The sequence below is a fragment of the Lissotriton vulgaris genome, chromosome 2_1 (assembly GCF_964263255.1).
Source record: "Lissotriton vulgaris chromosome 2_1, aLisVul1.2, whole genome shotgun sequence".
In the NCBI taxonomy this organism is placed as follows: Eukaryota; Metazoa; Chordata; class Amphibia; order Caudata; family Salamandridae; genus Lissotriton; species Lissotriton vulgaris.
Genome location: NC_141687.1, coordinates 1,059,997,133 through 1,060,010,264, shown reverse-complemented (window position 1 = coordinate 1,060,010,264; position 13,132 = coordinate 1,059,997,133). Strand labels below are relative to the sequence as shown.

At 46.6% G+C, this 13,132-nt stretch overlaps 1 protein-coding gene across 2 annotated transcripts in view; it reads right to left on the bottom strand.

Moving 5' to 3' along the window:
* Positions 1-13,132, bottom strand: part of LOC147731591 (signal transducing adapter molecule 2-like) — a 520,259-nt gene that overhangs the window by 293,673 nt on the left and 213,454 nt on the right. For both annotated transcript variants that reach the window (XM_086956701.1, XM_086956702.1), the window contains exons 7-8: positions 7,417-7,606; positions 4,290-4,384 (exon numbers count right to left, since the gene is read on the bottom strand). In XM_086956701.1, the coding sequence (XP_086812827.1) occupies positions 4,290-4,384; positions 7,417-7,606 (285 nt within the window). The remainder of the gene's footprint in view (positions 1-4,289; positions 4,385-7,416; positions 7,607-13,132) is intronic.

Genomic DNA, 13,132 nt, shown 5'->3' with positions numbered 1-13,132 from the left:
GTCAGATCGGGTGATCCATGTTCATACTGAGTAGCTCGGGATACCAAACTCTTCGAGCCCAGTCCGGAGCCACAATATTGACTTGGGCCCAGTCGTGTCTGATCTTCTTCAGTACTCTGGGTAGAAGTGGTATAGGCTTAAAGGCGTACAATAGACCGCAGCTCCACTCGCAATGAAAAGTGTCGCCGAGCGAGTGCCGCCTTGGAAGTTCCAACAAGCAGAACAGCTGACATTTCGCGTTCTCTTCCGTGGCGAATATATCTAACCAAGGCTCTCCCCACTGTCAAAAGAGACCTTGCTCCACCTTCAGGTGAAGATGCCATTTGTGATCCATCAGGCACCGGCGGCTGAGTTCGGTCTGACAGGTTCCCCTGATGCTGTGCCCACTGGAACTTCAGGTCCCACTGCAGAGCCCACATACGCCATCTGGCATGGTTGGTGAGCACGATGCAGGAGGCCATGAGGTCCAGCAGCCTCAAAGTCGTCCTGACCGAAACCCAGGACAAGGGCTGAAAGATCGGAATCATAGCCCGGATGTCCCGGACTCGCTGTTCGGGAGTATAAACCCAAAACTGCACCGTGTTAAGAACCGCCCAATGAAGAGGAGCTTCCAAGAGGGTATCAGGTGCCACTACAGCATGTTGATGAGGAACCCCAGAAAATGCAGGAAGCCGGCAGTAGTCTGGAGGTGGGAGACGACTGTTTGGGGCGAGCCTACCTTCAACAACCAGTCGTCGAGATAGGTGAAAACTAAACTCCTGATCTGCGCAGATGAGCTGCGACTACCGCCATCACTTTCGTGAACACCCGAGGGGCGCTTGTAAGGCCAAAGGGGAGCACGATGAACTGAAAATGCTCCTGTCCTACCATGAATTGCAGGTAACGCCGGTGGGCCGGCAGGACGGGAATATGAAAATAAGCGGCCTGCAGGTCCAAAGCTACCATCCAGTCTTGCGGGTCGAGGGCAGACAAGACCTGAGCAAGCGTGAGCATCTTGAACTTCTCCTTCCGGAGTAAGCGATTGACGTTCTGAAGGTCTACGATAGGACGCAGGCCTTTGTCCTTATTTGGACTAGGAAGGTTTGGAGGCAGTGGCAGCAGGGGGGGTGGTGGACTGCACGCTGGCCCCGTGACCCGCCTCTGCGGGTCCCACATCCGCAGCTGTGCTGTGACTGTTGCTGCGCAGGCTTGTTGCTTTGAAACAAACGTGATTGGGCGCCCCTTCCTTGGCCACGAAAGGAGCGAAAAGCAGAAGCGGAAGGAGGGCATGTGGCCCAAAGGCCTAAGGACTTGGTTGTAGCCCGGGAGTACTTAAAAAGTTCCAACACACAATCTGCCTTATCGCCGAACTGGCATGTCCATCAATGTTTTCTGGATATCCCAAGAAAGGCCAGTGGTCCTCATCCACGTAACGCCACTGTCGTGGAAATTGCCCTGCCCAGCAAGTTAGCAGTGTCAAGACCACAACGGATGGTTAACTTGGCTGCGTCTCTCCCCATAGCAATAGTTTGGGAGAGTATGGTCCGAGGCTCCACTGGACACTGAGGCAGCACTTGCGCAACTGTATTCCACACAGAATGGGAATAACGGCCCAAGAGGCATGCAGTGTTCATAGACTGCAGTACCGAACTGGCAGAACAAAAAATCTTCTTCCCAAACTGCTCCAGTTTCTTGGATTATCTGTCCGGAGGTGCGGAAGGGAACGCACTCGGAGACACAGAGTCTTGGACAACCAAGCTCTCGGGGTAGGGTGTTGGAAGAGGAAATGGGGTTGCCCGGGGCTAGGCAATGGCGTCCAGCAACATTCTTGTCCACAGGAGCTCCTGTGTTAGCAGGTGCCCAAAAGAACATCTGAGAGTGCATCATTAAAGGGCAGCAGTGGCTCAGTAGAAGAAGACACTTACTGAAGCACCTCTGTCAGTAGATTAGTCCGGACGGCCACGGTAGGGAACTCGGGGTGGAAAGCCTCGGCTGCCCAACGCAACACCATAGAGTATAAACCACCCCCCTCCGTAGCCACTGTAGGAGACAGTGCGCCAGGTTCCGGAGCACAATCCTGGTCACCTGCATCCGACGTATTCTCATCCCAGCCCGGGTCTAGCTCGCATTGAGCTGCGAAAGGGTCCACAGACCCCTCCTAGTCCTCCCCGCCCTCCATAGCCTGCCGAACAGGTGGAACATACAGAGGTGGGTGGACAAAGGGAAAGAAATTCCCAAACTGCGGTGGAATCAGCGTCGGACACCCTTCCAGCACCAGCTCCATATCGGGGAGGAGGCCGGGCACAGCGGCGGCCGGGTCTGAGGCCAACGGCGGCGCCGTCGGTGGAGGTCGTACAGGGCCAAACGACATGGACAGGGATCCATGCATGGATCCATGGTGATCTCTCGGCGTCGAGACCGGAGTCGTCGACGACGTCGGGGCCGGAGCGGGCGATGTCAAAGACCGAGGACCACCAACAGGGAGCTCCAGCAGGGCAGGAAGGTCCAAAGACATGTGCCATGGTTGACAGGAACTCCTGCAGCTGAGCCGGAGACGCCGATGGACCCAGAAAGGGCAGGTAGGCCATCGGCAACTGCGGAGGCTGCACCGGAGCCGCAGGGGCGGTGCCACCTGCACCCTCAGGCGCGACCGGCTAGGGGAAGGCGAAGAGCGACGGCGCTTCTTCGACTTCTTGTGCTTCGCCTTACCGGACTCCGAGTGCGAATACTTCGAATGGTGGTGATGGCTCCACGTCCGGTCCCTTGACCTCCCACGGAACCGGGAACGACGCGGAGCAGACTCCCAGTACTCTTGCCACTTTCGGGACCGCTCCCGCAAAGTTTTCGGAGCCATGGTCCGGCAGAGGGGGCACGATTTAGAGACACTCACGATGCGGGTCCGTAACTAACATCGTGAAGGGGCAGGCCGCGCAAGACTTAAAACTGGGCATCCCTATGCACCTGGAGTATAAATACTCAAAAAACAGAGACAAAAGTCCAAAAAAACTCAGTCAAAAAGTGACTGGGGGTACCGCTCTCTCCGGATCAGCACTTGCTGGCGCGGAAAAAGAAAGAACTGACGTCGGTGCATGTAGGCATGTCTAAGTGGCTCCAGCGACGTCATCTTGCCCACTACAACGCACGCGGGCTGTATGACAACGCATACCGACGCACAGGGGTACTGTTGACGAAAACTTTACGGTTCCAGCTTGACACCTGGAGATATTAAGGTAAGGAATCTATCACTAACGTGTCTCTTTCAGATAAGGCAGTTACATTGGTAAATGTTCTAAACATTTAGGTGTCATCTGAGCAGTAGTCTATACTGACAAAGGCCAATGATAAACAAGCATATTTACCATTTTAATTTGAAATTCCCCTATTTAATCAGCTAATGAAGGAAAGTGAGAAATGCTGGGTTGCTTTGAAATTTCTCTCAGAATGATTCCAACACACAAATTAATTGCATAACAAGAAAGATAGTGGACTAGGCCAATGCAGAAGGCAGCACTGAAAATGAACTAGATGACTAACCTGGTGGAGACCGTCCAGTAATCCATGAGCAGACACAAAGTAAGAGAACCCAACTTACTTGGAGATGAGAAATAGAAACTAAACATACTAAATCTCAAATGAAAGGTCTGATGCCCCAAATAATGAATTTTAAACTTCAGGCTCATCAGTGGAAAAGAATATTCAGAGTGCTTGCATCAGGCAAATAATACAGAGGACAAACTTGAGCATCAAACAGCAAGTCACAATAAAGCTGGCACAATGAGAGCAGAATGAGACTAAAAGGATCTTTTGCTCCTAGTCTTTCACCACTATAAATGCAAAGGTGCTGCAAGTACCTTAGTTCAAGTACCTTGATAGCACATATTTAGGTCATGGAGGTTTGCCAATGTTGTGATCCTGTCCCACTTCTTATAATCTTTAAGACTGGTGGGTTCAAAGCAGTATTTAGGTAAACCTATCAAAAATGCAATCGCTTAACAATAAACGTATGAACTAAGATTCTAATGTCTCAAGTCTTTAAAGCTTGGAATATGCACGAAGAGCTTAAGTTGATGCTACGTTTAGAGACAATCATATTTGATGCAGCCATCTTCAGAGTGTAAAGAAGCAGATTGTATCCAATCTTGACTACTGAGACGTTCAGACTCCTGGCCTAAAATGTGTGCACAATTCAGGTTAAATGCTGGAAGATTTTATATCAATAGGTTACTGTTCGATAATGACCAAAACCCTGTACACGGTTAAGATACAAAATAAGCACATAGTGACTAAATTATTAACAGCAGTGAACTTACCAGACTCAAGCTCCACATTTAACATAGAAGACACAAAATTAGACGGAAACAATCCTATTCCCCTTTGATTTTCTCCCTTCCACCAATTGCTGTCACTAAGGAGAGGAGAAATTTTAAAAAAATCTGCTTTAGAATAATGGCACTCACAGTTCAATATTTAAATGATCAGCTGCTCTTAGTCAAAAGGCATTTACATAAAGAAGGTAACCCCCAAAGTATTTGGCATCATGAAAAGCATTTTCAGGTTCCAACCAACAACTTATCAAGAGGTGAGTGATGAAAAGCATTTATTTAAATCTATTCAAACCATTACTAGGGTTAATTTGTTGATGAAAACGTTTAATATATCATAGCCACGTTTTGTCTGCTGAATTACTTGGTTTAAATGGAATTGTCTACAAGTAGTGATGGGATACAAACTTGCCTGCCTGTATCAATTGTTCAGACCCCTCCCCCCCCCCCCCCCCCCCAAGTAATTTGTATTCAAATGGTGAGAATATCTAAATGTTTCCCCATTTTTGGGGCAGTTAACTTTTTCCCACCTTTTGGGGATTCGAGGATGCTGGGCAGGAATATATGTTAAGATTGGTTCTACATGAATGAACAGAGTTTTATAATGCGCTACTTAGCCCAATGGGCGTCAAGGCGCCTAATCCAAATACCTGTTTTATGCCCGGTGAAAGCTTACTAATAGGCCTCTTTAAAATACCAAGTTTTTAAAGCCTTTTTAAAGAGGGACAGCGACAGTAGCGCCTTAAACTCCACAGGCAGGGAGTTCCACAGTCGAGGAGCCACAGTAACAAAAGCCCTTCCTCCCCATCTGACCTTCCTAATGCGAGGAACTCACAGAAGATTCCTGTTGGAGGAGCGAAGGTTCCTGCTGGGAGTATAACATGTTAGCAAGGAGCCTAAGGCATCCGAGGGGCCCACAGATAAGGCTCCAAAAACCAGACACAAGATTTTAAATGAAATTCTAAACTGGATTGGGAGCCAGTGAAGGTCCTTCCTGGCTAGCGTAGCAGAGGAAGAGATGGAAATGTCCATAACAAATCTGGCGGCTGCGTTCTGAACACTCTGCAGGCGTTGGATCAGGGCCTTATTGATATTTGCATACAAAGAGTTGCAATAATCTAGCCGAGAGGAGACCAGCGTGACCATGGTCTGTTTTCGAGCCTGGGGGGACAGATAGTGAGCGATTCTTCTAAGAATCCTAATAACTCCCCAGCAAGTGGCCACGGTTCTGTCTACCTGAAGGTTCAAAAACAACGAGGTGTCTATAAGAACACCAAGGTTCCTAGCTGAGTGCGATGGGGTCGGGCAGGTTCCCAATGAAGGGGGCCACCACTCACTAGACCACACATCCCTATCCTTGCCGAAGATCAGCACCTCCCTTTTGTCACCGTTTAGCTTTAATGAATTTTGAATCATCCATTCAGAAACTGCTTGCATGCAGTTCCTGAAGCTGAATGCAACAGTGTCAACCGATTGAGCCAAGGACACCATGATCTGAGTATCATCTGCATATGATACCACCTCCATCCCCAGCGATTTTACTAACCTAGCAAGTGGGGCCACATAGATGTTTAACAGGGTCGGGCTTAGCGCCGACCCTTGTGGCACCCCACATTGCACTGGTTTGGCAGGGGAGAGGAACTCTCCAAGCATGGGCAGCAGAACTATATTTTAAAAAGTGGAAGTGAAGCAGAAAAGCAAGTCAAACCAGTTTATACTGGAATGCAAGATTAATTCTAAAAAACATTATTCATATGAAAATGGCAAATAACATCAAAGAGGTTAGAGATTTGCAGCAGAAGTAAATGTTCTAATAAAGAGGAAACTCCAAGCAAAGCATACTTGTGAGAATGCAATTATGTCTATATGTAAAAAGAGTGCAATTCAAATGTGGGTGGTCTTTCCAAGCCATCATGAAAAGAAGAATTCCAAAATCCCAAGTTTGATCAGGCATCCAGATTAGAATAAATGGCTATCCTTCAAAACCAAAACCAGTGTCCCAGAATCTGGGCTCTTAATTAAGGAAAATATTAAGAGCATCCTCTGGTCTACCAAAGTCCTTCATATCTTCAAATGTTCAATAGGACAACCAGAAGGTAAATTGTGTTCTTCAGACACAGGAGATCACAAGTAAAACTTTAAAACTAAGCTGCTTCTGTACACATAGGTGATTTCTGCTGCACACAGAATTAGCATCTTCGCTAGAAACATTCAGAGATATTTTTCATTTGTAAAAAGGTTCTCTGACCTTCTTGGTCTTTCCCCTCAAATCTCCCTGCTTCAAGTACTAAACAACAATTTGATGAGTTATTTACGGTTAAGACCATCCTTATCGAAAACTACATAGTACAAATCACCTCTGCATGTCACTGCATGAACTCTGCCCTTTAGATTCTAACCCTAACCTCAGTAACCCACCTATGCATACTCATCCTTAAGGCCCTTTCAACTGGATTACTCCTATACTTTGGGTTACTCATTGTCACAAAAAGATATTCAGCTGGTAACAAAAACGAAATTAGACTCACTGGCAGAAACGGTAAGATTTTTCATCTCAAAAGACTGAAATGTCTGAGGTCGAAGCAGGACATAATCCCAAAGTGTGATATGCAGAACTGAACTGTAAGGAGGACAGGTTTTTTAAATGAGTTGACAGATGGCATTTAATAAAGTGGGTCCATTGCAGACAAACATAGGGAAGTAGGGCTGGAAGGAAAATGACATTACTGCAACAGAGTCCCTTTCCAAATAATAGTTGACATAACTAAAGTAAAGAGTAGTTTAGACATCAGGGTAGAAGCATCCCCAACAATTTTGGAAAGAAGATAAGCACGTTGAAAGTTAACTGCTTACACCATTACGCAAAATTAAATTGCCACTATATGCAGGGCAATAATTTATACAATGAGCATTTATGCAAGATCTAAAACTAGGAAGCTATTAATACAATATAGGCACAATTGGTTTACAGATGAAAGGCTTAACATGATTACAATCTGCTTATTCGTAAAATACAACATTGAAGTAAATGACCCCGTCTCTCTTTTTTTTTTTGACTAATGCACTCTGACATATTTGAAAGAATAAGTACAATTTTGAAAAGTACACAACATACCTGTCATCTAGAACAATAATTATTTCTCCACTCTTAAATGTAAGTTCGTTGTCCTCAACTGCTTCAAAATCATACAAAGCACGGACTTTCCTTGGTACCTTCTGACTATCCTGCTGTGAATCTACAGATGGGTATAAGGGTTTAATTTCTGCTGGTTGTTGTTTCTGTTCTTGCAAGGACAGCTCAATTGCTGTGGTAAAAAAAAGAATAGCAGGGGTCAATGCAGGGTATTTAAAAAAAGAGATTCTACACACTAGTTGCTGGCACTTCAAAAGTACAAGTTATGAAACTCTTACAATGACATTTGAATGTATGATACAGACAATAAATATATCTATGTATGCACATACAAAAGGTTAAAGTGACATTGTAGTTAGGTGAAAAGTTCTGTGACAATGTAACCTTTTAAACTCAGAAATCCGTGAAATTCACCAGTTATAGTTATATCTAGTTAGTATAACTCCTGCTATAAGGTATTTATAACTCATTGTAGGAAAGTAGGATCTACTTCTATGGTTTCCCCCACATTTTGCTAGATGCAATGCTGTTTTTGAATATTCTGACTGGGTTACTGCTAATCAGGGCCTCAATCTAACTGCTTTCTCCCTTAATTGTTGTGTTCAGTACTTAGGTATATCCCAGATTGGATACTGGAGTACCCATATAAGTCCCTAGTATATGGCACTAAGGTGCCCAGGGCATAGGTAGCCCAGAGGTCTCCCATGGGCTGAAGCATGTATTATGCCACCCATGAGAGACTATTCAAAATGGAACTACAGGCATGCCATTACAGCCTCTGTAAGTTGGTGCTTGCACTACTTACTTAAGATATAGGTTTACTATATCTTGGGTCACTGCACTTAGAACCTATAAGCCACCCATATAGCAGGCCTATGCAATACTGAAGGCAGGGTGCTTGGATCTAAGTGAGAGGGTGCCCCTGCATGAGCAGGACACCCCTGCAGCCTAAAGAGTCCATTCTCCCGGGATGTCAGTGAAGCAGCCATATACTATATAGAGGGGCATGGCGTATTTACGTGATGACCCTCTCGAATACGGTTGCAACGAATCCCATCATGTTTGGTACCAAATATGTTGGAATCATACTCCCACACCGAAAAAGGTGTAGGATGTATGATTCCAAGCACTGGAAGAGCTCTCCTGTCTCTCCATGTCCCCGGTAAAAGTCTTCCAGACCTGGACATCACAAAATGGTTGCTGCCGACCAGAGACACATTTCTGCCCTCCAGCTGCTGAGCCAAGCTCTAGCAGGGGAAGGCAGAACATAAGGCATGCTGTCACAGGGAGGTGTGACCACCTCCCAGACATGACTTAGTGTATTGGGACTGGGTGGGTGCGCTTGCCAGCACCAGAAAGTCTGCATGAAGTGCACATTTGGTGCCCCTGCGCAGAGTCCAGTTCAAACCAGTTCTGGCAGCTGTTGGCTCCCACTCTGACGCAAAACTGGACAAAGGACATGGGAGTAAACTCTCTCCTGTCCTGACCCTCCCCAGGGAGGGTCACCTGAATCTTTCCAACCCTTTCCCTAGGGTACTTAAGGGCTTACCGGGGTGTAGATACCTAGATTTGTCTTGGGATAAGGTTCAGATCAGACCCCACTGCACTTCTACCGTCTGGGCACTCGGGACTTCGCTGGACTTTGTTTGGGACTAACGTAGTCTCCCTTCAAGTCTGCTGCATCGTCTGTGCCTGTGCATCATACAGGATCCGTCTAGGACTTGTGAAGCATCAAAGACACCTGAAGAAATCTCCCTTGGAGTGAAGGAGTCACACCCCTGCATTTGGCAGGCACCGCAACTAAGTCGACCGGTCTGCAGATCATTAGCTCCTCCGGACTCCATGGGCTCCGCAACACAGGTGTTAGTTTTCCATAGCTCCAGAGGCCTGCCCTGCCCTCTTACCAAGGTTGAGGTCAGTATCCCTCGGGGAGTTGCAATAACCGAACCCCTGAGCGCTGCATCCATCTTGCAGTTGCAAAGGCCTGTTGGCTTCATTCCAAGAAGATCTTAAGGCTCCAAGTAGCCCCATCCTAGAGCACCTCCTGTGATCAAAATTTTCAGCCACAACGCATCATGTGTATCGTGGCCTGCATCTTTTGGTGAGCTGCTTGGGGTCCTTTCGCTACTCCAGTGCCTCAGGCTTGTGGATCCTCTTGAGGGTCAAACTTGTTTCTTTTGGTCTCCCCTGATTGCTCGGGCCGGCCTGGACACTCCTGCCTTTGGCGGGTCCCCTGGACCTTGCTGATCCCGATGTTGCTCCTTCTTTGGTTCCTGCGTGGCTTGCCTTTGCCAAGGCTCGTTAGTGATCCCGCCGGACACCGACCTCTCAGTACTCGACATCTTTCTTTGCCACTGCTGATCAGTGTCAAAGTACAAGTGTTCCCTATGTAAAGTGTAATGGTAAATGGTTGGCCATGATTGGTATGTTTGCCTTACTAGTAAAGTCCCTAGTGATGTGCACGGTGTGTACCAGGGCTAGTAATGCAAAGGCACGCGGAGAAGGGAACTCAGGCCTGCAGTGTAGGGCCTGCGAGCAGCTTGCTAAGTTAGCATGTTGTCCTGACAAGTGCAACCACTTGTCAGGCCTTACTTTCCCTTTTGCATACACATTAGGCGCCCCTGTGGTAGGTCCCGGGTAACCCCAGGGCAGGGTGCAGTTAAGTAAAAGGCAGGACATATACTAAGGTGTGTGTGTTATGTCCTGGCAGTGAAAAACACTTAATTTCGTTTTTCACTGCTGAAAGGTCATCCTGCCCATAGGACAGAATGGGGGAGGCTGGGTGTTGTGTTTGTTAGCCTAGTTTCCTATAAGTTTAAAATGGAGAGGTGAAGTTTAGTATGTATGAACTCAGAGTGTCAGAACACATCTTTCTGTGAAAGTGGTTTTGTCACGGTGTTCAGAAACCACTCTTTTAGAAAGTTGCTGAGTTTTGTGCTTTAAGCATTTCTGTGTGTCTCTATTGAATGAGGATTGACGGTCTGGATCTGAAAGGTGAGAGGAGCTGGGAGAGGTCTGAGATGGCACCAGGCTGCCCTGCATCTGGAGAGTAGGGGGAGGAGAAGCCCAGGAGTTGAAAAGGCCTGGGATGGTGCTATAAACCAATTGACCAATCTCCTGCTGAGTGATTAAGGATCCAGACCCCCAGTATCAAAGGGAAAAAGGTGACACTGGGAGGGAGACACCCAAACTGATTTAGGGAGGGGTCAGGGACCTGTGAGCACAACAAACTTCAAAGACATTAAGGAGCATAACGATGAGAGCTGACATCCCTGAACGTTGGAATGAAACAGAAATGGATTTAGACTGAAAAGGCTTGGACCAATTTTGTGGTCAAGAGGAACCTCTGCTAAGGAAGGCGCAACTGAACAGACTGCTGGAGAAAGACCAACTCTTGCTTTGTGATCTGGGGCTGATCAGCGGTTTGCAGTTCTAACTAAGGAAGAGGCTGTTCAGACTGTGCCAGGAGGGGCTGGGTCCCCCTGCTTGACGAAGACTGTGCTTTGTGCCGTGTCTTGAACCCCAGGGGCCCGAGGTGAGCTGGCTCCCTGTTTGGAAACACAGGAACCTAACAGTTTCAGGAGAAGTCCCAAGCAACGTTGTGTGTGCATGCTTTTGCAGCTTGAGACCCTCAGAGGTTGTGTCTTGTCATCGTGGGCACACAGGAGTAAGCAGAGTCTCGGACGCGCAGGGTGCTCGTCGAGGTGCAAGCCGAGGCGTTGGTGAAGAGCGCCTGGTCATCTTGTGCACCAGAGAAGAGGCAGGTCTAGGACGCGCAGAATGTGTGACTACATCCACTACACATAGCAGAACATAAACTGAAAAACCATCTATGCATGAGTGCGCTAACACAAAAGGAGTTAGCAGCCCTGCAGCAGCGTCCTGCTGGTAGGGCATCACAGAAACACACACAAACACAGTGGAACAGAAAGGGTCAGGAGTGGAGAAAAACAGACTGGGAGGCTTGAGGCCAAGCAGCAGTATGCAACTGCCAGGCCGTCTTACAAAAAAGAAAGTGTGTAGCAGGAAATGGTAGGTCGTGGAGCAACACACTGAGAAACAAGCTGAAGCAAGTAGCCTGGCAGCAGAGTGAAGATGTCACCCTCTCTCCGCCTCCTGCCCTCCCCCAAAAGCAACATCAGAAGACACAAGCCTTTATAATGCAACGGTCTCGCCTTTGCAAAAGTTAGAGCTATTGGCATTGTAAATGACAACATTTTTATTTATGTGTTGTTTTGAAAACAGATAAATGGCATTGTCATTTACTTTTTTTTTTTTTTTTTAATTTTAACCTCATAGATGCGGCGCAAATATCCCTCCCCAGTGCTGCGCTGTCCATTGGAACTAGTGCTGAATGGACGTCCAATGGTCGTGCGCAGCACTGGGGAGGTAGTGCTGCCGTCGGCCAACGCCCCGACGCAGCACTTAAGAGGATAATTATTGAAAATGTTTTCCCTTTTTTACCCTTGCAGGGCACAACACAATAATAACCAAAAAATAACAAACCTATAAGCAAAAAAAAAAAAACAAATTATAGGTTTACATTTTGACATGTAAAAAGAATATCTTTGAGGCAAAACCATACAAAACCCTATAAACCCTAGAACCCCTGTAAACGCAGTTCTTAACAAACTAATGTCCCTAAGATTATAAAGGTACCCACCATATGATCATGGGGGGAATTATAGATACCGGATCAGTGGGGGAACATAAATGCGTGCTTGTAACTTCTCTATCTTTCCAATTATTCAGAGGTTCCCATATTTGCAAACCTAATCTTCTTCCCCTTTTACCCTTCCTTGCATATTTCCCCTCTCAAGATTGTAAACAGAGAGGAGTCTGACCAGCCATTGATGAAATGTAGAGGGCATTGGATCCAGCCATGCGGAGGAGACACAAAGACGTAGCACTGCCATTGCCAAGAAAATAAAGTAACAATCTGGGTTTTTTTGTGTTTTGCTTAGTCCATAAAAATTAATTGTTAATCCCTTTTTCAAAACCTAACGATAACGTCACTTTAGCCTTTGTGTTTTTTTTAGTAATTATATAGATACACAGAGAGTGAATTTCTCCACTCCCAGAATTATCCTTGGTGTTGTAAGAGTGGTGTTAATTCCCAATGATCTTTCAAGTAAGGATTCTATTGCCTTATGCAATGGCTGTAAACTTAGACAAGTGGCAAATATGTGTACTATCCCGGCGTCTGTACTACTACACCGAGGGCATGTAGTTCCAGATGTGCCTCCCCTTTGTGCAATCTTAGCGGGCGTATAATATAATGAATATATTGTTTTGTAGTGTTGGGCCTGGAGTGCAGCAGAACAGAGAATATTCTTTCCTAGCTCTAATGAGAGTTGGAAGCTGTCTTGCCCAGCACCAAGTTTCTCAGCCCACTTGTGTTCGAATTTCCCTAAGTCGTCTTCTCTGCTTACTATTAATTCTGCATATATTTGCTTAATCGTGCAAGTTCCTCTGTCTTCAAAGAGCTCCATGATCGAATTTTTGCCAAACCCAGCTGCGCCCCCTTTTTTAGACATCAAGAAGCTCCTAACTTGCAAATATTTGTAAAAGCTCCTTGTCTCAACACCGTACAGCTGCTGGATGTCGGAAAACATGACATTCCGTGCGGGCCCATAAGGTCCCCGATTTTCACTAGTCCACGCCGCCCTCAGTCTAAAAAGACAGAGTCTGCAAAGAT